Raw genomic sequence first — 25668 nt, 5'->3', positions numbered from 1 at the left:
TGCCAGAAATGCTGTCAGATTTTCAGACTAATGGTCTCAATTGGGATATAATATTCCGTGTACATAACATAATGTAAATTGCCATCTCTAAACCTATGGCCTAGTCCCTGTCTGGAGTCTGCCCCACAAGCTAGCCTGATGCAGTCTTAGCAAACTGTGCATCTGGACCAGTTTGGGCTTCAACTGGGAGTTTTTTTTTGTTTGTTTGTTTTGTTATTTTTGCCTCTAATTATTTCAGCTGAGTTCATTTTCAAATATGGTGCGTTCAGTGTTAAATTTCAGCTGTTCATTCTGAAATAATTTACCATTCTCTACAACCTCACCACTCACCGAGATATTTGGTGCATTATGAGTTTGGCTTAATTTAATGGCTGTATGAACACAGCAAATTCACTTGTTGGAAAGGAGGGGAGGATTTATTTGGCAACACTGTTGCCAAGTGAACCATAGCAACTGAATAAATTCAAAAAAAGAACATAACAATGAGCATACATGCATTAACGCTGGCCTTGGTCCCCTCAGACAGAACAATACAATTCTTTAAATTGAAACAGAACTATTATGGGTTTTAATCATTCAAAAAGCGTTTCTTTTTCTCAGAGTGCATCTACCTGGCCAGTGCAGGTCAGGAGAAAGTAATTGGATTGTTGTCTGTGTATAAGCCACACTAGCTGGGTCCCCATCCTTTTGAATGCGCATTTTGGCCATTCGAATAAGAAATCCTGACTAGAAACACTTTAAATCTTCTATACCGATCAAAAAGAGAGGGAGTGTGATCCTCGTCCATAAATGTTGGCCATCGATTGGTGGAATATTTAGACAAATGTATATGTTTTCAGAAAGAATTTGCGTTATTTGTTTGAACACTATATGCTTGTCATTAATTCATATTTCTTCAGCAGCTGATATGTGAAGACTCATCAGTGGGTGACGAGTGAAATCATTCAGACACAACAAAATCATATTACTAATCTTTGGTTTGACCTGTGAATCGCTGGGTAGTGAGTGTCCATGCTCTGTACTATCCCATTAGAGGTTTGGCTTTATCCAATCAATACTACCGTTTACACTCACACCTAACCCTAACCCTAACCCTACACTCACACCTAATTCTGTTGAACTGGGCTTGACTGCCAAATACTGCCATGCAAGCCCACACCCCAGTCATCAGATTTAATGTGTATGGTTCACATTTTTGTTTGTTATTGTTTATTCATCAAAATGATGTCCTGATATTCGCAACACACTATTATTAGGAACAGTTAAATGAGTTACACCTAAATGTGTTGTGGACCAATCTGTCCCCTCATTATGATGTCTGTTCACTGGGGCATTTGTTACATTTTAGAAAACATGACTAGGATAAAAAGACCTTTAAATTGAAGTCACAGGCTCAGCCATGCACACACAATTACCGTCTACCTCTTCTTCCTCTGTTCCAGCCATGCACACACAATTACAGTCTACCTCTTCTTCCTCTGCTCACTACCCGTGTCTCCTTCTTCTCCCCGCACTCACACTCTCTGCACTTCAATGTGCTGAAGGACACGAGTACAGGTTCGACAGAATTGGGTTACATACTGCCGCAGTTCAAAAGACACAGAAATGAACTCCCACACTGCCACACTGGATAAGCCACTACAAACGAACAGAAATTGAGTTTTAATTATGACACTGCCGTCCCTGCATCAATGTTAAATAGGAGAGTTTAGGGTTTTTTTTGGTTTAAAATGAAGAATAGCAGATTAGATGTTTTGACAGAGTGCTTTTACAGAGTGCATTTACAGTTTGACGGTCACATACAATATTCTTCCGAGTTCTTCTCCAGGTCTGCAGGACTGCTGGGACTGATGGCACCTCCAGTCTGATGTGCCCTAACCCTAACCCTCACCCTTTACATGCAGGCTTGAATCCCATATCACACTAGGCTGAATTAATGACCAGAAGAAACTGCCATGCAAATCCATGTCAGGGCCTGGATAAATATCTTAAGGAAAGAACATATTTGGCAATGCTTTTGTGTGTCTGTGTGTGTGTCTGTGTGTGTGTGTGTGTGTGTGTGTGTGTGTGTGTGTGTGTGTGTGTGTGTGTGTCTGTGTGTGTGTGTGTGTGTGTGTGAGTGATTCCTAATGACTTGGCATTTAATGACATAATTCATTTATGAGATGCTCAGAATAATCCACTACAAAATCCAATTAGCTGTGTTACTACTGCGTTGAGCACTTATAACACCACCTGTCTGGGTTCTGAGTTCTGATCAGCCCATCCACTGGCATGAATGAGCAGAGTACATGCACACACACACATGCACACACACACACACACACACACACACACACACACACACACACCGAACACACACACACAGAACGGCACTCTGGCACCCTTGCAGTTTACCCTGCCGCTTATCTTTGATTCATGCGATGACAAACTATTCCTCCAATCAGTCCCGGAAGCACCACCAACAAGGTGAAAAGGCCTGACAAAAGATATGGTTTAAGTATGTTTTACAAAAGATATGGTTTAAGTATGTTTTACAAAATGTATGGTTTAAGTATGTTTTACAAAAGATATGTTTCAAGTATGTTTTACAAAAAAAGATGCATGTAGCCTACGTGTGATTCCATACATAACGCAAAATCTGACATTTCAAAGCCTTTTGTTTATCCCATTTTGCATAAGGCCCCCCAGAGCAGGAATGAGTGGAATAATAGGTCCCTCAACATGTCAACCGCTCTCTGAAGCTGAATATGTCAGGTCAGGATCCTATGACTCACAAGCTTGAATGCCATAATTGTGTCACCTTGCAGAATGTGTTTCAACACACCCACGTCACACACACATACACACAAACACACATCCACGTCACACAAACACACACACACACACACACGTCCAATGAGAGCAGAGGCTTCCAACATAAGGTGACCTCACAAACTCAATATCAAAACGTCAACTGTAATTGCAGGCTAGCGTAACAGGCCATGTATGAATCACGAGTCCCTCTGTAAGACACACTGAACACACAACTGAACACACCACTACTGCAGCAGTCACGGACTAAATTGGCCGTTCTGTAACACACACTGAACCTACCACTCCAGCAGCAGTCTGTGACTATACTGGGGCTTCTGTAAGACACACTGAACCTACCACTCCAGCAGCAGTCTTGGACTATACTGGGGCTTCTGTAAGACACACTGAACCTACCACTCCAGCAGCAGTCTTGGACTATACTGGGGCTTCTTTAAGACACACTGAACCTACCACTCCAGCAGCAGTCTCGGACTATACTTGGGCTTTGGCCCAAAAGATGTTGTATTGTAACTGCATGAACCTTAATCTCTGCACTCTGAGTAAAAGAGAATGTTGCCATTAATCAAATGCCAAAACCAAAGGTTTTGAAAGTGACATAGTTCAAAATCTTCTGACAGAAACTGAATACACCATTGTTGAATATCATGCATGATGTAGCCAACTCTTGACCCTCCAGATCTGTAGCTCCCTCAGGTGAGAACTGAAAACCCCATTAAACATTTGGAGAACTTGAAGCGTACAGAATCCACAACTGCACAACTATCCGTTATTGAGCCAGCACTAGGCATCTAGGAACACAGAACCAGACTATAAAGAAGAGAAAATAATATCTCACATTCGCCTCAACACATCTAAACATATAACCTGAGTCCACTGCAACCGCAGGTAGATGACCAGACCATTTCAGGGTCAAACAACAATAAAATGTTGCCCACAATAGAATCACCAGCTGACTGACAAATGTATAAAAGGTTGTTGTTTAACTATGGTTGAGTGATTTAGGAACAACTGTGTTTACATTTTTAAACACTACGCACAATGGTTTACACAATTGCCATTTTGTTTCCTGAAATCACAAGAAATATGTGAGAACTGTTGCCCTTTCCAGTCAGAAGCCACCATACAGCAGTCACCAGGAAATTATGTAAAAAATAAGTATAACTGTCAAATGGTTTTCCAAAGTAAAAGCAAATCTGCATTGCTGTTGAGCTGTTTGAATAATTGTCATTCAATAGCGTCTGTCTGCATGTACTTCTGCCAAGCCCTGATATAGGAAAGCCTGCTTTATTTTAAATCCCAAACTGATTTCTCCTTAGCTATATTTTTAATACAGACATCTCAAACTAACTGTGACAAGAGGGGTCTGTCAATGTTTATTTAAGCATGAAGTTGATTTTATCTCAGTTGCCAAAACAGCTTGGTTGGCTTTTTGTCCTCTCAAAGTCATGTGTCCCTCTGCTTTGGAAAGGCTTATAAATGGAAACTTTCAAAACAAAAACCAACAGAGAGTTTCAAAGGTCATTAAATCCCTGGAGCCTCTGGTAGGGAGAGGGGTGTACACCTTGGAGAATGTTGAACACCTGCATGTTTAGCTAATGAGACCTTGCAGGTGCAAAATGACTAATTAACGTTGGCCTGCTTCAAGCAAACATGATAAAGTCATTCTAACCGCACTATGTTTTTATTTTTCTCCATAATTTACCTCCGGCTGCATGTTGGCAACATCCATGTTAGTCATTTAGTTAAATAATTGTAATCTTTCGTAAAATAGACATTTTAATACAACACTGGTGGTTTCACCTAATGACCTGACAGTTACTGAAGCATGTTCCCTCTATTCAGGAAATTAAATTAAAGGAAAACTAGTTTAAGTAGATATGAATCCAGAGAGCTTACCTTCACTGCAGTCTTTTCCTTGATAGCCAGTGTCTGAGCAGTCACAGGTCGGCTCGTTGTTGACAACACTACACACTCCTCCATTCAGACACATGACGTCTGTGCCACAAAGGTCATTGTTGACCCCTGCACTGTTGACGAGTATCGGTTCAGTGTTGTTCACTCTCAAGTCTGTTATCCATCCAGCAAACGGAACTTGGTCCTTCACGACCGATGACGTTAGCCTCAATGCTTGGGACTTTAATTCCGGTGGGATCCCACCAAGAAATAAATGGCTAAACACCGTCATGTCGCGCCTTTTGGATTTGACCTCCACCCATTTGACCTCTTTGTCCACGATGAGCGTGGTGTTTTTGAAGCTTCTCCTTATGGTGACACTATGCCACTGGCTGTCGTTCACTGCTGTGTCAGAAACAACCGTTGCTGGATCGGCACAAAATATGGAGAACCGCAGACTGAGTTTGCCGTTGTGGATGAGTAGCTCCAGAAAGTCGCAAAAGCCTTCGTCGTCAAAATACACCAAAAGTCCCTGGGAGCTCTTGGTCTTCATATTGAAGTTCATTTCGCTTTCGCAACACGCATTCCACATGGGAAAGGTGGCCCACTGTCCCTCTGCACCAGTGAACTCCAGGCTGGCACCGAGGTCCACCACACAACACAGAACCAAACCCATCCATACTAGATGGGCACCATGCCGCATTGTAAGAACCATGATGTTCGAAAGGGCTATGTTAATTCGTATTTACTACTGATGGGAAATTTCGACAGAGAGGCTATCCTTATTGTAAAAGTCCTCAAAACGTATTGTTTGATTTGGGAGAATTTGGGACTTAATCAAGAACATCTTAGGTGGAAAGAGCATCCCCATATCTGCCGGCTACTCTACCCTCCATGAGAAAATATTTCTGGTAAGCCTAATGTAATTTTCCACTGACACTGTTAATTCCAAATGACGTGTGTCTCTCCGAACTACTACTCAACGGGTAACTACTTCCCCTGTCCTTCCCTCTCCACCTGCGCCCTCATGAAATCCAAGTCATTCACAGTCAATTATTTCAAATTAGAAATGCATCCATTTGTTGTCTTGCGTTCAGGAACATTGCGGCCACGGTTCGATTTCAGTTTGAACAATGTTAAAATATAGTTTTGATGAAAAGATCATTGGCTCCGTGGAGTATGGTTGATGCAATCGTCAGGCATCATACTTCGCGTCAGGCATCTTCGCGTTGCTGTCATGACACCGGCGCTGAGGAACAAAAACATAAAACAATATTTTAAGCCAAGACATACCGGGACATTCAGCCAGATAGGACCTTAAGGTGTAGGGAGGCCGACTTCCTAGTTAAGGCTATACAGCGTTTGAGAGAATGTCGCTATTATATATGTTCAAAAAGATGGCACCATGTTTGCCACAAGTCTTTTCATTATTCTTGAAACCTTAGAACATTAATGCAGCCCTCTAAACTCGATCAATTCTAATTACACGTTCATTTAATACAAATCTGTCCGTCATTCGACCTATCTTCAGAATAATTCCCAAAACAAACAGGCCTTCAAAGGAAGGTGCTGTGATAATGAAATTATATTTTTTTTGTGAAAAGTAGCATATAAGTATTACAGCCTATGGTTTATGTGTATATGTTCTGAAAGAAGCATATATTTTTGCACTAATTAGAGGAACAGTTTGCTGTAACACAATTAATAAAAAATATTTAATAAGCAGCATACTCCAACTCGCCATCACTGCCACTAAAGATGTCATCATTTCCATTTGATAAGTTAAGACATGCCGGATATTTAACTAATTTCCAGATGCACCCTTTTGGATGGCTGCTTCTGAGTACCCTTTCGTTGCCTCTCCCTACAATCCCTCCCTTTCTCGCAGCCTCGCGCACCCCATTTCATTGAGGGTCACCAAGGAGACCAAGGAGAGCTCCAACATCGGTTGAGATTGACAACATGTGGCAGCAGGCTACTTACAATAACTTAGCAGGGCCTAATTAGCCCACGATGCATGTCTACAATTGCGACTTGGGAAGCATACCTTCATACCTTCGATGTTTCTTCATTTTGAGTTGCTGAAGATAGTGCAACTGCGCAGATTTAATCATATGGATAGTTGGTAACGTATCGGTTACCTTTACATACAACAAGAACTATCACTGTAACCACACAGACAACGAATCAGAATTCCAAATTAAAGGAAACCGGAGATCCAGTTGCTTACACGTAGAGCCAAAACGACCTATAAAGCGTCTGAAGACGCAAACCCGTTTAGTCTTGCATTCTCTGATAATTGTCGACCGCTTTTCCCAGGCTATCGCTCAGCGGCGCACACTCATCTTGAATGGGGCGCACAATCTATGTGCAATTTGGTTCTAAATATAAAGACTGAACAAACTCCAAACAAAATTATATGCAAAGGGTATGCTACTTGTCTGACCTTTGTAATTAACACACAATGTAGGCAACTGCACTCATTTCAGACAAGTGATGAAGACGAGTCTCTTACGTGAAAGCACCTGCAAACCCAAATCACAGCTTTACACAATTCCCAGCACTATCCTCCTAAAAAGTGTTGGGCTTGGGCTACTTGCTGTTTACCGAAAGGTTGACAGAATAAACTTAAACTATAGCTGAAGTAAAACAAAACAAAAATCAGCATACCGTCTCTGCCTCAACCACACACAGAATTCTTCACATCCACCGCGAATTCTCACAATGTTCCGCAACAAGAATCACTGCATCACTGAAGGAGTGAGGAGCGGTCCTCAGCGCCCTCAAAAACATCCCTAATATCGCCAGGAGAAGAGTGTTATTTTCCTTTACCTGAAATTCATCCTTTTCAGTTACAAGTTACGGTGAAAACATTAAAGTTGGTGTCAGAGAAAAATCCGATAATTTTGAGAGAAGAAAAGGTGCAACGCGCTGCTTCCCCGCTGCGCTCCTGCCAGCGACTGACAGAAGCCTGAGACGGTGGGTCACATGGCCGCTCTCTGATGGGGAGGGGAGGGGGGGAGAGGCGCTGCAGCACCTTGGACCGCACCACCGCTAAATGCAAATGGTTGTGCACTCAAATCACACACATTGACCAGATCAATCACAATCATTAAATTTGATTATGGCAGGTGCAGCCAAAGTGATGCTATGGAACGATCTGATTGTACGTCCCATAACAGTGTGGCAAATTCATTCAAGCCAGCGATAGTTGGATGCCACAGAGGATGCCAAGGGAGCGAGATGAATGTGGCCATGTAACAGCTCCTGTGTAGTGAGAGACGCGAAGAAAGATCAAATTATCCACGCTATTAACTATGCCGCGGAGCAGGTAGCCCTTTCGAACTCAGTTCACGGCGCTATCCATGAATGCGTTCAAATAAGCTCACAGTTCGTGGCGGAGGTGTGTCCTGCAATTATTATCGGTGTTGAAATGTATTTTGAAAGTTTGTTTTTTATAACAGTCCAACCCCCGAATAATGAATGTAGGTTATTTCTCGCCTATGATGCAAAATTGTAGGCCGCCTATGATGCAAAAAACTAAATTATTTCAGGCGGGTTTATACTAGTATTGTTGGCTAAATGTGGACTTTTTAACTATAGCAAAGGTGCAACATGAACTATCAAAAGGTTGGAGAGTATGTAAGTTGTATTTCATCTAAGTGAGTTTAGTCAGCAGAGGACACTTCCAGAATTGCACAATTGACCTTAACATACTCAGTTCAAGAGTTAGAACCGATCATCAGATATGATATAGCTACAACCACCCCTCTTTCTCCTGCACTCTCTCTCTCTGTCTCTTTCTCTCTCTCTTTACTGCTACCTCTCACAGATCCCTGGGTCACTTTGTTATTGTGTGCATGCATGCGTGTTCGTTTGAGTGCATGTCCCTTAAATTGTATGTTTGCTTGACATAATACAATTTTTAAGTACCATAAAGTATTGTGACAGTATTGTAAGGATAAAACTATTTTATAAAAGAATCAATACTTGAGCCACTGTCCAACACGCCTCATGGATGTTGATGTAGCTGGATGTTCCTTCATGAAAATGTGCAATGTATATATGTATAAGGGAATTCTTAATAGGAGTCTGAGCAATGTATATAAGGGAATTCTTAATAGGAGTCTGTGCAATGTATGTATGTATAAAGGGAATTCTTAATACGAGTTTGATGGTGATGCTGATGTTTCATAATTGAACATGTCTTACATTCAGGAAAGAACATACTGGTTTCCAGTTCAGCACTGTTAAAAACCACATTAACAACCACAGCAATGATGTGATGGCATACAATCCTTAAGTTTAAACTGAACTGTTTGCTTGGCATAAATACAGCAGCGCCACAACACCCACACTCTATGTCTCCAAAGCCCCAAAGTATTCAAATAGCCATCATAAATAAATGGGAGAACATTGCAATCAAGGCTTTGAATAGTTCCAGAGGGTCGTTTTGTTCTTATCACCACTACAAAACAAAATAACACTTTGGTTTGGAAACAGAAGGAAATGTACGTAGACAGCAGGCATATTTGTTCAATAGAGAATAATCAAAACTGTAGGATACTTGTGACTACGGTGACAGAGTTAGAGAGGAGTTATGTCCCAACTATTAGCAAATGTTTCAGCACATTCTCCCTATTCGTACATAATGTCTCTTTTCTCTTTGCATCTTGTCATCTTCATCAGTCTGTTTGGTGGACCATGTACGTTATTTCAGTTGTTAAATGATCTTTAAAGCTGAAGTGTAGCTATAGTTTAAGCATACAGTACAGTATATACACTTTTACACTTTAACTTCAATGCACGTTTATGCTGTAGTGTCCTCGTGGTGATGTGTAATAACATCCACTAGACAGCTAGCTAAACTTTCTTATACTCTCAAATGACGAATGCTTCGGGCTCTCGTTGAAGATTTATTCTTTAGCTTACTGAATCCACGTCAATACATCAATACATCGAGGGTGAAGAAAGTGAAACTAAAAACACAAACAAACGTTACAATTAGCCACGTAATCTACATACATATGTTGGCACTATAGGCCTAACTATGTTTTAAACCACAATGAAATTAACTTAGATGAATAAATACATACAAACGATGCCTCCGCTGGAGAATCAACCGTAACCGTCTACTTGCCGTTATCAAACTAATTCCCAACAATGTTCCTACCAGCTTCCAGTTTCAACTAGAAAAATACATTGTCAAAATAAAAGTCATTTATTACAAATGTATTGTAATTTTTTACAAAATCGAAACCATATGGCTGGAGGCAGAACACTCCCCGTCTGACCTTAAAGGTCACTATGGACTTTTAAATGTATCTGTCCCTTAAACTTCAGTCTGTGCTTTTGTCACCGTGTTCCTCTTCCTCCCCGCCATCATCTGATGGGGGTGTATGACTTCTGAAGACCTGAGGTGGTGGACCTGGGTGCATAGCAGCATGATGTCGGTCGCTGTCACACTCCGCACACTTTACTTTTACCCTACAATCTCTTGCAAGATGGTTAGCTGATGAGCAGCATTTGAAACAAATCCCATGCTCTTTGAGAAGGCTTATTCATTCTTCAAGAAGCTTCCCTCTAAATGTTCTGCATTTTCTCAGTGCATGTGGTGTGTTGTGAATGGGACAGTTTTCCTCTGGCCCATCAGGCTTTCTCTCAGGTGAATTTGCAGGTGAGTCTTTACCTGGTAAGATGTCTGTCTTGTGAACGGATATTTTTCTCCCATAACTGTTTAAGGCTTCTTGGTCTGACTTAAATCCGTTGCTGGTTGCACCTGACAGGATAAAACTGGGGTCATTCCTTCGGCGTGCTTCTTGACAGATGAAATTGGCAAAGTAATCGAATGGGGGGAAATAGCTGTTGTTTTCTTCTTTAAACTTTGAGCCTACTGTTAGCCATTTTTCCTGCAGCCCGTGAGGGAGTTTCTCCACGATAGGCCCTATGCCCCTGGCTGTGTCCAGGTAGGTCAACCCTGTGAGGTAACCTTCTTCTCTGGCACCCTGGAGTTCCATAAGAAGATCGCCTAGGTCTCTCAGCTTCCCATAGTCTTTCGACGATATTCTCGGAAAATCATCCAATCTTTTAAATAGAGACTTCTCCATTACTTCTGGTGCGGCGTAGCACTCTTGGAGGCGGTCCGAGGCTTTTTTCAATGCTACATCTGGATTTCTTACATGCACAGAGCGGATCCTTCTGATGTGCTTGACGGATTCAGTTCCGAGCCACTTAACCAGCAGATCTAACATTTCAGTTGCTGTGAGACCTAAGCCTGTAGTAGCGTTACTGAATGATGACTGCCATGCTAGATAATTTTCGGGCTTATCATCAAATTGGTAGAGACTTGTGTTCACTATATCACGACGAGCCAGGTATCGTGCCAGGTTTTCTGTTTCAGGTGCCACGCTTGCAGGGGATGGAGCATACACGGGTGCGTATGATGGAGCTGTTGCCTTAAGTGGTGATTTGTGAGGATTATGTGTTGTCTTGGGTTTTCTGCTGTCTCTAGCGGGTGTTGTGTGATGTCTACTATCTCCAATGTTCCTTGTGTGCGGTCCATCATGTCTTACCTGACCTGTATGACCTCCATTGAGTGGTGCGCTGATGTGGGTTTCATGCCTACATTGAGCGTGGTTGCTGAAAAGTGGCTGGATCGGTGCTGCATCGTGCCTAGATGGTCTGTTAGAAGTTTCGTCCTCCACTAGCTCTTCCTGTGGCCCAGGGTTGTGCTCTGCTGGAGGATGCCATGTGACATAGCTTGCTTCTGATAATGCCACCTCAGGTAATGTTGCATGGACTGGTACCTGTGTCCATAATACGTCAAGCCCAGCTTGTGCTTCAACGTATTGTAATGAACTCTGTTTACTGGCCGCAGTGGCAACGCCCCCGCCAATGGATTAATTATGACCGGCTGCAGGTGGGTGAGACACCTGTTGCCTGTTAAGGAGGTATGATTGTTCCTGGAGAGGATTATAACAGACTGTCTGAATCTGGGTGCGAGAGAGAACCCTGGGCAACACTGAGAGGAGAAGCCATTACCTTCTGTGGACTATTGTACAATCGTGTGTGTGAGTTAGGGTGAGTTAGCCCCCGGCCGGGGTTACTGGTCAGTCCCTTCCCCTAGTTTAAGTCGGCCATAGAGAGGTTCAGTGTGTGTATGTGACGTAGTGTGAATACGGGTGGTTGGGTTGTATGTATTGACTTGACTATAATTGTAATAAATAGTAAAACGTGTATTCTGTGTTTGTGTTTGCTTAACTCCTCCTCCGGTAATATAATCCTGTTACAGTATTCATTAGTGCGAGTTACAATTTCTGCTTTCAGACTTTCTGGTGAAGATGGATCGATCTTGATTGAATCTCCTGTGTCTAGTTCAGCTGCTTCATATACCTCGGCTTGGGCAATAGCTGCAGCTGCCTCTCTTTGAAGTACAAGAGTGCTCAATTCAGCGTCCAGCTTTGCTTTCGCTAATCCTAGCTCTAGTTCCTTCTCTGCTTTTTGTACCTTGAGCGTCGCCTCTCTCTCTGCGAACGTTGCTCGTGTCTTCGCCGCCTCTGCATTAGCGTGCGCCTTTACTGCTGCACTCGATGTCGATGAGAAAGAACTCTTTGATTTCCTCGATGACGACGAGTGAGAGTCCTTTGATTTCCTCGTATGCACAGATGCATTATCAGCCTTGACTAATTCCCTCTTGATTTGAAACTCCAGTTGAATCACGTTTTTTCACTATGCTGTCTTCGTGGTGATGTGTAATAACACCCACTAGACAGCTAGCTAAACTTTCTTATACTCTCAAATGAAGAATGCTTCGGGCTCTCGTTGAAGATTTATTCTTTAGCTTACTGAATCCACGTCAATACATCAATACATCGAGGGTGAAGAAAGTGAAACTAAAAACACAAACAAATGTTACAATTAGCCACGTAATCTACATACATATGTTGGCACTATAGGCCTAACTATGTTTTAAACCACAATGAAATGAACTTAGATGAATAAATACATACAAACGATGCCTCCGCTGGAGAATCAACCGTAACCGTCTACTTGCCGTTATCAAACTAATTTCCGACAATTTTCCTACCAGCTTCCCGTTTCAACTAGAAAAATACATTGTGAAAATAAAAGTCTTGGTAAAAAACGTAATTTTTTACAAATTCGAAAACATATGCCTGGAGGCAGAACAACGTTCTTCCCACGACTGAAAGGAAGGGAAACGCTTCCCAAGCTTGCTGTTGTTATTTTAAACTCTTCTGGAAGTTGTGGTTCTCCATGCTCATGCGTTTTCTCATAAAGTTTTATCACCCCAGAGAAAGACAGATGCCATGACGCCTGTGCAGTGAAACACAAGACCAATGGCCTAATTGGTGATCAATGGTCCAATATATGGCATTATTCAACAACTACAGGGGCTGCCTGTTGTATTATCAGTAAGTTTCCTGCAAGTGGAAAAATATTTTGCTGCTATGTGAGCAAGGATGTGATGGACATCAAAGTAGTTCATGCAAAACAAACATTTTCTTTAGCACTAATGAGACCACTCTTGTGTAATGGAAGCTAGCGGAAAATACTTTTCCTCAGATACCAGTTCAGTCAAGGTTCAACCACTTACCATCTTTCAGAGTTGGAAGCAGATTTTTGTAGTTATCCAGTGGCCCACTTATCTGCAAATGTCAGCCAAACCAGTGACAGTCTTTTTTTGTCACATTAATCAAAGTAAAGATAAGTCAGACATTTGACATCTGACATTTCACAGATTCACACCAAAATTACACCCAAAAAGTAAAACAGTCCCAAAACATTATGGCCCTGTGTATTTGTGCATCCACACTAGAAATGTTTTTGAGTTAAAATAAGATGTTGAGGTTTAAAGTACCATTGTGTTATTCATTGAGAACTAATTTCATGCGTATTATTATTTACAATCAGCAAACCCCTCTTGCACTTCGTCTGACTTCCAAAGGAAGAACTTTTTTTTTTGCAAAAATGACTTGCCTTTACCCTTGACATACTCTCAGCACCAAAGGCAAGTGGTGAAACATCTTATAATGAGGCATGGTATAGTGATACTGCATGTACATTATTCAAAATACTCTCTTCATGCCTGTAAAAGCAAAGTGTGGTTTGTTTATTTCTTAGAAATTGCTAAATGGGCATAACATTCTGCAGTGGTATTTTGAAAACACCCATCATTGACAGACCTTTGAATCCTTCTGGCATCCACCAAAGTTATATTATGTTTCTGCCTATGTCAGTGTAGTGAACAAGCAAACGCATGCCTATTTATTGTGTTTCAACCCCCATGTGTGCAGAGCGCCGGAAAACAAACAAACAAACAAAACTTCCATTATTGGGAATACAATAGCAATTGAATGCAAATTACAGACGCCGACTGAGACACAAGTCTTTGGGCTGGTGTGGTCGGGTTGACAATCTGCACGTAAAAACTGGGCGCCGCATTCATTGACATGCGTGCACTGCTCCTGCACGGCTGGAGGAGACGCACAGCACCTTATCAACTCCCCCATATTGTTTATTGCCATAAAGGGTGACAGGATGAGCGATGTGGTAATCAGATCGGACTGAAATCCCTCATCGGCCCCAGCGCAGGCTCATCCCTCATACGGGCGCAGCGCGGCGTGAGTGGCGGATCTCTGCTGCTCATTATCTCCATTAGCCAGTACACGAATGCATCGCACTGAGCTGCTGACAAGCATGAGTCCATTCAGCCTATTGGCTGTGGTGCAAGTGTGTCACGGAGAACACAGCGAAATCACAGCTGGATGGACGGATCAAGTCTCCCCCTCTCAGCTGAATGAGTACTGAATGAGGAGGGTGCGTGGATGTCCCCCCCTAGAGGAAGGAGGGTGCTTGGATGTCCCCCCTAGAGGAAGGAGGGTGCTTGGATGTCCCCCCTAGAGGAAGGAGGGTGCTTGGATGTCCCCCCTAGAGACAGGAGGGTGCTTGGATGTTCCCCCTAGAGGGAGGAGGGTGCTTGGATGTTCCCCCTAGAGGAAGGAGGGTGCCTGGATGTCCCCCCTAGAGGAAGGAGGGTGCTTGGATGTCCCCCCTAGAGGAAGGAGGGTGCTTGGATGTCCCCCCTAGAGGAAGGAGGGTGCTAGGATGGCAGAAATCAGGTTCTTCTGACGCTGGCGAACAGTGAAGAACAACTGGCTGGAGGAGCAGCAGCAGCAGGTGTTTTGTGAAGGTCCTCTGGCTTGAGTTTGGTGAGAAGGATGGTCAGGTGGAGGTCATCAATACAGCTGAACAGATAAAAGCAGAACCTATCTGCATGTTTGTGTCCCGAACCTCCAAGCTGAAGCTGTCTCAATAGTAGGTTATAGTACAGTAATACCTATATATCTGTGTTGGACAAGTATTAGGCTTATCTTTAGCTCGTTTATCAGCAAGGCTGAGTTCAACATATTAAATCAGCAAGGAAAATTAACAGATTGTTAACCAGAAACAGAAACTATAAAAGTCCATGAGTCACAAGGTCTTCAGACAGGTTGATGTTTGTAAAAGTAAAAATGTACTGCCAATTTCATATTTAATTTATCAGCAAGGCTAGCTGAGAAGTGAGTTATTTGAAACAGATGTATTTTACAGATGTTGATTTATTGTTGTTATTAGCAGTAAACAATCAGTAACTTGGATTTTACCGATCAATGTAAGGGCATTAAGACTGTGAGTTGCTATTCAAAATGTTTTATTTCGTAAAAAATTTCTGCATATTATAGCATCTCTATGAGCTTATGCAGATGGGAATACATTGGGAACAGGCTGCATCAACCCCATGTATCTGGGGGAACATGAATGATTCAACCCCATGAATCTGGGGGAACATGAATGATTCCTCTGACTGTATTGATTCATGCCTAATGACACTACTGAAGATGCATGACAAAAGCATCAGCATGGAAAGGAATCCCATTAAAGTCAGTGTCTCAGGTTTGAACTAAATGGCACAGAACAAATTGCATCAACTTCTACTGACAACCGATTTGGTGATGAATATATTGACAGATGATGAGGCTGTTGAATGATGTGGAAACCCTACCCATCCAGCCTCTAAGACCACCTCTGATGACCAAGGTATTGGTTGAGTTCAAGAAGGTTTAGCCACTTAATATTTAATGATGTATGGATGCGAACAATGCAATCATTTGGTAATTAGTATTAGTATTATTGTTATTATTACTATTATTGATAGGATTAAGTGATTCCTCAGATCACTTTTTAGATGCTACTGTCTAGACACCATATTCTAATACAAGCTTGCTTAATCTGTGGCTTGGCATCATGCAGGTTTAAAGTAAGGATGCCACATGTTCTCATACCTCAAGTGTGAATAGTGTGAAAATTACAGAAAAATTGAAAAATGCAGAGCAGAATAAAAAAGGCGAAAGCAGTGAGACGCTTGCCAGCCTCCAGTTAGACGGTCCAAAAATACTCTTTTTGCTGTGGCTACACCTGACTGGGGCTGTTCTTAAAGCACACAGCTGGCAGGCTCTCAAAGAAATCCTTAGTCCTTGGCGCCTTGGGGTTGCAGAAGCTCCCAGGGAGCTGGTACTCAACATGGCCCCGCCACTAAGGAGCCTTCTATCCTGAAGACCTGGCTCAATTCAGGGCCTCTCCTGGTGGGTCTGTCTCTCTTTGTTAGGCCTAGCCCTGCGTTCACAAACACACAAGCAGGGTCTGCCATCACAGCTGCAGACCGGCCCCAGCGCTGCGCTGTCCAAGGCTATTGGTGCCACAGCGGGAGGAATCCCCTCTAAACTACAGGGGTCAGGGGTCAGGGGATCACAGGAGACCATGTTGTGGGAGAGAGAGCATGAGCGGACTCAAGGAAGATGGCAGAAAGGTACACAGAGAAACGATAAATGCTCACTTATCTGTCAAACGAGCCTCAGGTTCTCACCATATATATGTGTAAACCACTACTCCAACACAATGTTCTGGAGCCCCCCCCCCCCCCCCCCCCCCCCCCCCCCCCAGGGCACTGTGGGCTCCCTCGTGTGCATGCAGGAGTGCCTGTATGCATTTGCACTGCTCCATAAATGATGAATTATTTATTTGAACAAGACGTCTCTCTGGTCTTAAGGAGAACCTTCACCCTGCCGATGTCAGTAAATGGACATTAATCCTCACTGAGACATTCACAACTGTTTTTTTTATATCCTGCTTCATCAAGAGTGGACATCTCAGAAAGTATTGCTCATCTAACATGGTCACCTATGTATGACTTTGCATGAGGTGTTATACACTCTTCTCTTGCAGGTCTGGGTGTACGCTGTGGTTCTGTGACGTAACAGTAAGAAACAGTAAATGGCATGTACCACGTTCACATTTTAAACCATTCATGAGCATTGTTAATATGTTATGATATGGAAGGTGTCCAGACTTTGGGCATGACTCACAGGAGCACAGGGCGAGGATGGGTGTCCGTGTTTATTTGAGATGTTCCACAGTCACTCCGGACTGAGTATTGTGTTTTCATCAGGTGAATATCGATTCGTATGTTAAGATTTCAGGTGAAGTTGGCACCACAGCCCTCCCAGCCTCCATTTCCTTTACATCATTTACACCTGCTCTCCCCTTTCCCAGCCATATTTCATTTTCCATCCTCCGCACACCCCTGCTACAGCCATTCATTCCCCATCAGTAGAGCGCAGGCAGCCCTGTGAGGTTTCCATGCCGACCCCCTGGGGTAATGAGATTTACTCATACTGACATTCATGAGAAGGCTGTACGCTTTGGACCAAGTCTGTTTTGCCTTGGACCACCCTGCCTTACCTTCCAGGAAACACGAGGTAAGTTAACTAGCTGGCTAGCTTAGCTGCCACTTTGTAATGTTATCAAGGGGCCAGTTATGTAGCTAGAAGCCGGCTAGTTGTTTCATTTGTAGAGAAGGTAATGAGTGAGTAAAACTTGCTTTATGAAGTCTGCTTAGTTTATCAGAACACCCCGGATTATTGTAAATGCAATCAGGCTGTTCACTTCACCTTGCTAGCATTTGACGTCACCCTCCAAAAACTGAATGCTGGGAGTTCTAAATGATTTTCCGTCTGGATGTAACAGAGATGAATGTAGGTATTCAAGCCATTTTAGCTGCTCTTAGAACTTGATCAATCAATCTATCAACAACTGGCCCTCATCACCCACAGGGACCACAATGGACCTCTGGCCCTCATCACCGACAGGGGCCACAAGGGTCCCCTGGCCCTCATCCAGTGACAGGGACCACACTTATACCCAGAGAAGGGCACCATACATGAAAAAGCATCTTGATACAAATAACAAATACATGCTCATCAAATTTACAAAAATAAAAATAAAAAATACTGGGAAGGAGAAAATTCATTGTATTACAATACAAGTAATTTGAAAATACAAATTACATTCTGTACAAACTGATATTATCATCTCGTAAATATATCTAAGACACCAGTTCTAGAGCACGTGTTTGCTAATTGCTTGTGATTTAGTGTCACTCAGTAGGCTTGCCTCCAGCATGCAATATCTCATCATATTGTAGAGTGCTGGAAGGAGACTCCCAGCATGCCTCGGGCGTGTTGTTTTTGATGTTGTTGTTGTTGTTGTTGTTTTAGCTTTGATGTTCAGGTTAATTATCAGTTGTGTCTTGTAGGGTTGTATGTGGCTGTTTATCATTTCATCCATGTGTGCTATAGATTAATTCCTGTGTTCATTTTGTATGTTAGTCGTAACACTATCCGTGCACCGTTAGCGTGATCATCAGTGTGACGTTGAACCTCCCTCCTTTCTGTGTCTGAGTATGAGCTCCTTATATGTGTGATGTTACACCTCCCTCCTCTCTGTGTGTCAGTATGTGCTCCTCATATATGTGTGATGTTGACCCTCCCTCCTATCTGTGTATCAGTATGAGCTCCTCATATTTGTGTGCATGCCGTAATAAATGACTGCTGCTAACAAAGCAACCAGCCAGTGTCACTTTAGGAGAAGAACCCAAAACAACACTGCCAGTGTCACTTCCGGAGAGGAACCCAAAACAACCCTGCCAGTGTCACTTCAGGAGAAGAACCCAAAACAACACTGCCATATCACTTCCGGAGAGGAACCCAAAACAACACTGCCAGTGTCGCTCCAGGAGAGAAACACAAAAGGTGACAAGGTGGGTAGGAGAGGATGACGCTTTGACAGATTGATGACCCCATCAACTAGGTACAGCAGGAAGAACTCATTGGCTGGCAGCAGCAGAAGGGGGCATGACCAAAGGCTTATAAGAGGCTCAACGAGGCTAACTGAGGCCGTGTCCCAACCCCGGGATCGTTAGGGGGAATCCACCGACGGAGCCAATGTTACTTGCCCAGGCCGGCGAGGGTGCTCGAGGACCTGTGGGCCGATTCTACTGATGTGCCCGGCCCGCCTGGAGCAGCCAGCAGATCTAGCCGTGCCGGGGATCGACCAGCTGCCAGCTTCCCCGTTGCTCATCCAGGAGCTGACCTCATAGCATGAGCGCTGAAGAGGGGCCACCCAAGACGTACCTCATTCAGGAACAGCAGGCAGCTGGACTGGCCTGGTCGGTGGAGAAATAACATATATAACACTTAAGTGCCCACCTCTCATACCGACACTCCCAGCCAGTCTGATTATGATTATTATACCCACCTCTGATTATACCCCCCCTCCCCCTCCCGACTCCCACTCCCCACTCCCAACTCCCCACTCCCTACTCCCCACTCCCCCTCCCAACTCCCCACTCCCCACTCCCAACTCCCCACTCCCCACTCCCCACTCCCCTCCAAACTCCCCACTCCCAACTCCCCCCTCCCCCTCCCAACTCCCCACTCCCCACTCCCCACTCCCAACTCCCAACTCCCAGCCAGTGCCTATATAAGTGGTTATACCCACTCCCCACTCTCCACTCCCAGCCAGTGTCTATGTAACTGACTCTCCCTGCTCCCTCTTTCCAGAGACCAGGGCACCATCACTTGTTTTGTTGTCACGCAGTCTAGATCCCTATGCCTATAACCTTCCAAGTTCCAACACTGCATTTAGCGTAGCGGCTATTTCTTGTTCTTTTTGTCCATCTCTGCCCCCTGTCTATAACTTCACACCCCACATCCAGTTCTGGCTTTAACACATTTATCCCCACAGTCCCATCCTAGCTATAGTGTGTATCTGGCTCTCTCTCTCTCTCTTTCTCTCTCTCCACCCTCTCTTTCCTTGGAGCCCACTAGCTCATCTTATCACTGTTCTACGCTTGCAGCTGTTCATACCCAGTCAAAGCCAACACCCACACCCACACACACACACACACACACACACACACACACACACACACCACCACCACCACTGCAGCTGTGTGAGCTGCCATGCTTCACTCCCAGTTCTCTCTCTCCCAGATGTTACTTAAGCCCACTCACATCAACTTCTTCCAGGGAATTTCACTTCTGTGTTGGCTTGCGTCTCACCCTCCCCCCACCCCATCTTGCTCACCAGCTGTGATTAAAACGGTCGTGTTGCACGCTCCCTGCTGCACATCTCCAAACCATGGGCTGAGAGCTAACCACAAATGATATTACTACATCTTTTTTATTCCATTTATAGCTGCAAAACAAACTACTTCCACATTCTTTAATTTACAAAATGTGAGATCTGTTGCTGGGACACGATGACACAAACTTGTGCAACCAAGCAAGCATATCCCCACATATGCTAAATATACCCACGTATGCTAAAATTCTCTTTACTCTTGTCTTTAGTGTTAGCTCCACCAAGAGTGGGTCTGTGCTGCTTTCACAAAGATATCCACTTTAGGGTTAGCATTAGCATGTTTGCGCTGCTTTCACATAGATATCCACTTTAGGGTTAGCATTAGCATGTCTGCGCTGCTTTCACATAGATATCCACTTTAGGGTTAGCATTAGCAGGGATGAAATTCAAACACAACTCAGGTTTGTTGTGTTATTCTTTTCCACAGTTCTTACTCATCGCACCAGATGGTTCTCTTCATCCTAACATCATACTATGACCCTACTCTACAGGGAAACCAATTCCCAACATTGCCAAATCAAATCAATCCAAAATCACTTCCAAAGAGCCAATAACCCAAAAAATAAAGGGGAAAAAAAGTCATTTAAAAGGGTCACGAGTCACCACTCTGTGTAATAACTCTGATGCAGTCCCACAGAGCTGCAACACAAAGAGATATTATTGCTAGTAGGGACTGATGGCGCTTGGAGAGAGAAGAGAGACAGAGAGAGAGCGAGAAATAGGGATAGAGAGAGAGAGAGAGAGAGGGTGAGAGAGAGAGGGAGAGAGAGGGAGAGAGAGAGGGAGAAAGAAACAGAGAGAGAGAGAGCACAAAGCAAGCCGGCCAGTTAAGTGATTAATGGGGAACAGGGGTTTCTGTTCTTGGGGTTATGGATTTCTTGTCTTTCACCTCATTAAACAGTTTGATCAAAGCTCTCCAGCTGAGACGGGTTTGGGGAGTTGGGTTGAATCGAGACAGGGATCCAGAAGTTGTATTGTGGTGTGTGTGTGTGTGTGTGTGTGTGTGTGTGTGTGTGTGTGTGTGTGTGTGTGTGTGTGTGTGTGAGTGTGAGTGTGTGTGTGTTGGCATGTTGGGGTATATCAGACATGGAGGCATCTGAGTAGACTCAAATACAAGATGAAAGGTGTGGGAGATTCTGATTGGCGTTTGGGGAGGAGAGGGGTTAGTTTAAACCAATCAAACGCTTACTCACAGACAGCAACAACTCTTCACACCATAGCTCATACGGTGCATACAAAATATGTTCTCTCCTTTTTACAAAACTTTTGATCATGGCCATTAATTGAAACAGGCACCACTAGGCCAAAAAACAGGCTGTGAGTTGACAAACATAGCTCATTTTATGTGCTTGTATATCAATCATATGGTGGAGAACTTGTATTACCATAAAAGTCGCAATTATCACATTTTTGCAGCTCTCCAACTGCATATGTAGAAATGTATAATTGAAACAGCCTCCAATTAGTGTTTCAAATCATGTTATAGTGTGGATTACAAATTACCATTTAGTCAACATTTCTCCTTTTCATCTTTTCACTGCCTTCAAACACGACAAAGCACACCTCTTATGAGCCAAAGCGAGAAGGCATTATTTCTTAATAACACTCTATGTGATCTACCTGGATTGAAGCGGTAGAGGTTATTGCCGACACTGTGAGTAGATTGAACCATTTAAACCAGGGTATTCCCCACACAGTGCCTTTAAGGCATTGGCAATCCATGACCTGAGAAGGAAATTACTTTCTCCATTTTCTGAGCCTGACAAAAGAGGGATTTGGAGTGTTCTCCAGTTACCTCTCATTTCACACACATTAAAAAGCTCACTCCGGGTCATGGCGGATGGAAACAAGTCAGTAAGAGGTCATCTGCTCGAGGGACTTAGAGGTATGTGTCAAAGTGCCTCCATTTAATTCTAAATCAAATTAAACAAAAAAAATCAGATTCCAACATTGACAACATAAGAGCATTATTTTTTCCATCTAAATGTAATAATTGTTTTAAATCCACGAAGATTGAATTTAGACAGAAGTGATTAGGATTTCACGTCAAAAATGCAAAAACCATCTGCCAGTGGATGAGGATGTTAATACCTGGGGGGGCTTTCCCAATAAAGGTGTCTCCTCGCGTTTTACAACGTTTTTACTTTTCTATGATTGTTAGACCCGTGTACTTATGTATTTCCTATGCAGACCTGTTAACCTATGTATTTCCTATGCAGACCTGTGTACCTATGTATTTCCTATTTAGACCTGTATACCTATGTATTTCCTATGCAGACCTGTGTTCCTATGTATTTCCTATGCAGACCTGTGTTCCTATGTATTTCCTATGCAGACCTGAACACTGTATTAAGGTATATCTAGTCCAGACCAACCTTACAAAAGTGTCTCTAAGAGAAGGAAGAATGTTCTGGGAAACTCCTCGAAACAAACTTACAAATGAGCTTTCATTAAGAAGGCTTTGGGAAACCCACCCCTGGCCAGTCTGTAACGTGGAGTCAATCTGTTAATACAAAAGTGATGTAATACTTCATCTGCCATGCAGTACACACAGATACACACACACTTTGAATTTACCCTCCGGACCCACACACACACATACACACACACAATAATAAGACAAAGGGTTGAGCCTCGTCCAAATAATGGCATGAATTTTTTCAAGATTCAGCATTTGTCTTGCAGGCGATGAGGAGGTGTGTGAGAAGGAGGTCATCCGAGCGAGCGCTGACTGAGTCACACACTGGCCTTTTCTATATTCTTCCAGTGAAGAAAATAACACACACCTCCTCTCCTCCTTTATTTGTCACAACAGATGATTACGTGGCGATTATTTTGGGTGTCTGCAGGAAGCATTTTCTCTGTCACACAATTCACAGCAGAGAGAATCGCACAGATCCAATTAATAATGGAATGTTGTTTGTGCTGCATAAAGTGGATGTTTATATAAATCCTGAATATCAGCTGACCATCACAAAAACAGCCCTGAATATATATTTTATTTATATATACAAGAAAGGTTATAAAAAGAGCAATAATTTGAAGTGGCATGTGAAGTCACACTAAAGATATTAGACACACAAGCATAAATAGCACTGAGTGTTACTGCCAAGAAATGAGCTCCTAAAGAATTAGCCCTCTGACGACGTCTGTTCAAGTCCTGCTGGACCAAAGGGAAAAGGTCGTTATTTTGTCAACAAATCATCCCCGAAAGGGCCTGAATTTCCCCTGTAGGACGCATCATATGCTCCACCATGTTGTTGGTTATCAAACATGTTACAATGATGGATGTGCCCGCTTCCATTTTGTTTGTTCCCCAGATCCAGGGTTTTTATATTTATGGAGCAGGCATGTTATGTTCTGTTTTTTTTTCCTGCCTCATCTTTCTCATGGGCATCCAGCTAGTGATGAACCCCGGCTAGAAATAACCCTTTCTGAAGAAGCTTCGGGTTCTGAGGCAGAACCAGGCCGTGGGCCATATTTTTCTCATTAGATCGCGTCGTCCCTGGAGGTGTTTCACACACACACACACACACACACACACACACACACACACACACACACACACACACACACACACACACACTGGACGTGTTTCTCAGGGTAAGGCTCTCTTTCTCACTCGTTTTAAATGCTTCCAGTAAAGCAAAGCAAGGGAATGCTCATCCACAAGAATTCCTCTCCACCTCCCCAGCCCCCCCCCCCCCCCCCCCCCCCCCAAACATCAATCCCTCCTGCCACTTCCTTTCATTTTCAGTAAACTTTGAAATTAATCTGAAAAGCGTGTGATAAATCCGAGTCTGTGTAAAATAAGCCATGCTATGTTTTGAATGTTTTGAACAAAGCTCTGATGTTATGTGGGCGTCTGTAGGGGTCCGCAGTGTTTATGGAGGGAGGCAAACTGCAGCATGACCATCTGTGGACAATGCCCCAGTAGTTACCCCCTCCTCCATCTGGATCCTCACCACCAGCGAGCAGGCTGACACACAACACACACACACACACACACACACACACACACACACACACAAACACGAGCAGGCTGACACTCACAACACACAAACACACACACACACACACACACACACACACACACACACACACACACACACACACACTCACAACACACACACACACACACACACACACACACACACACCCACGAGCAGGCTGACACTCAGAACACCACTGCAGGGAAATGCCACCTCGTCCAGAGGGACAGCAGAATCGCCACAATCAGGTTTCAAGTGTCCTCGATGTCCAACAGAAGGGGACGGAAATTTGACAATTTGACACGATAAAAGCAAAGGAAGCAAAATACGAATAAATTGACAACATACTGTATGTCCAGCCACATTCTATGGTCTTATGTCATGAGCCCAATGCCTCATGTTATCCTGTTTTCCAAGGGTTTTTATTAGGTGTTTTAGAAACCTATCAACCCTACAGTAAATAGAAACTTAAAGTCAATAGAGACTTAAAGGTATAAAGAGACTGTACAGTCAGAGACATAAAGGTATCTGTACGGATTTATGTTTTATATGGCACTACATTCTGCATACTCACAAATATTCATAGTTTTTTTTTTTTGTCAAAGCATAATGTGTTATTAAATCTACAGAGTAATGTGGATTAACACAAAGTGAAATGTTGGCAGCTTAATGACCCTAGCTGAACAAAAAATGAGCAGATGGGAGTTGGTAATAGACATGAATAGACACACAATAGCTGTCCTTCAACCCCACCACCACCCCCACCCACTTTATGCATCCAAAGCATTTTTAGCACAGGAAGCTGCGTTGCTGCTGAATGAGAATGGAAGAGGAGAGAGATGAGAGACTGGTACGATTGATTTAATCCTAACAGGAGACATGAGTCACTCACGTGAGTGGGATTAGATGCTATCGAGCGGTGGTGGCGAGGCTGTTTCATGATGCCATCTCCAAGAGAGTGGTCTCTGATGATGACAATGGATCAGCTCAGTGATGGCACAGCAAAGCCAATGGATCAGCTCAGCGATGGCACAGCAAAGCTGATTGGTGCCGGCAGGGGGACCTGGGCTGCGTGCTCATTTTCATATGCAGACTTCTGATCTCTAATTACGCTACATCAAATGATTGGAGCCACACCAATAATATCAGTCTCTGTATTTCAGATCTGTGTTTGAGGTCCTAGATCCTCTCTCTCTCTCTCTCTCTCTCTCTCTCTCTCTCTCTCTGGCGTTTTGCTATTGTGTGATTAACGGATTAACCTCCTACATCCTATAATATTATGTAAAAAGGATCAACTTTCTCGCTACTCCTAGTAAGGCTTTATAATATGTCAGATTTCTGAACAGACAGGCTGAGCTGTCTGAGTGTCCGACACACGTTCCTTCCATGAAGTATTTGAAGTGAGTGAACATTCAGAGCGAGAGTG

At 43.4% G+C, this 25668-nt stretch overlaps 1 protein-coding gene across 11 annotated transcripts in view; it reads right to left on the bottom strand.

Moving 5' to 3' along the window:
- LOC308372952 (neurexin-1a-like) overlaps positions 1 to 5425 on the bottom strand; it is a gene marked incomplete at both ends in the record, with an annotated part of 317493 nt that extends 312068 nt beyond the window's left edge. For 8 of the 11 annotated variants that reach the window (XM_080848317.1, XM_080848320.1, XM_080848322.1 and 5 more), the window contains one exon: positions 4714 to 5425. In XM_080848317.1, the coding sequence (XP_080704443.1) occupies positions 4714 to 5425 (712 nt within the window). The remainder of the gene's footprint in view (positions 1 to 4713) is intronic. The other 3 variants (XM_080848316.1, XM_080848315.1, XM_080848323.1) reach the window with 2 other exon arrangements.
- Between the last annotated feature and the right edge of the window lie 20243 nt (positions 5426 to 25668).

This window comes from Sprattus sprattus, assembly GCF_963457725.1.
Source record: "Sprattus sprattus genome assembly, chromosome: 12".
NCBI classification, from domain to species: Eukaryota; Metazoa; Chordata; class Actinopteri; order Clupeiformes; family Clupeidae; genus Sprattus; species Sprattus sprattus.
The sequence above is the reverse complement of the archived record's forward strand: the minus strand, read 5'-3'. Positions and strand labels throughout refer to the sequence as shown.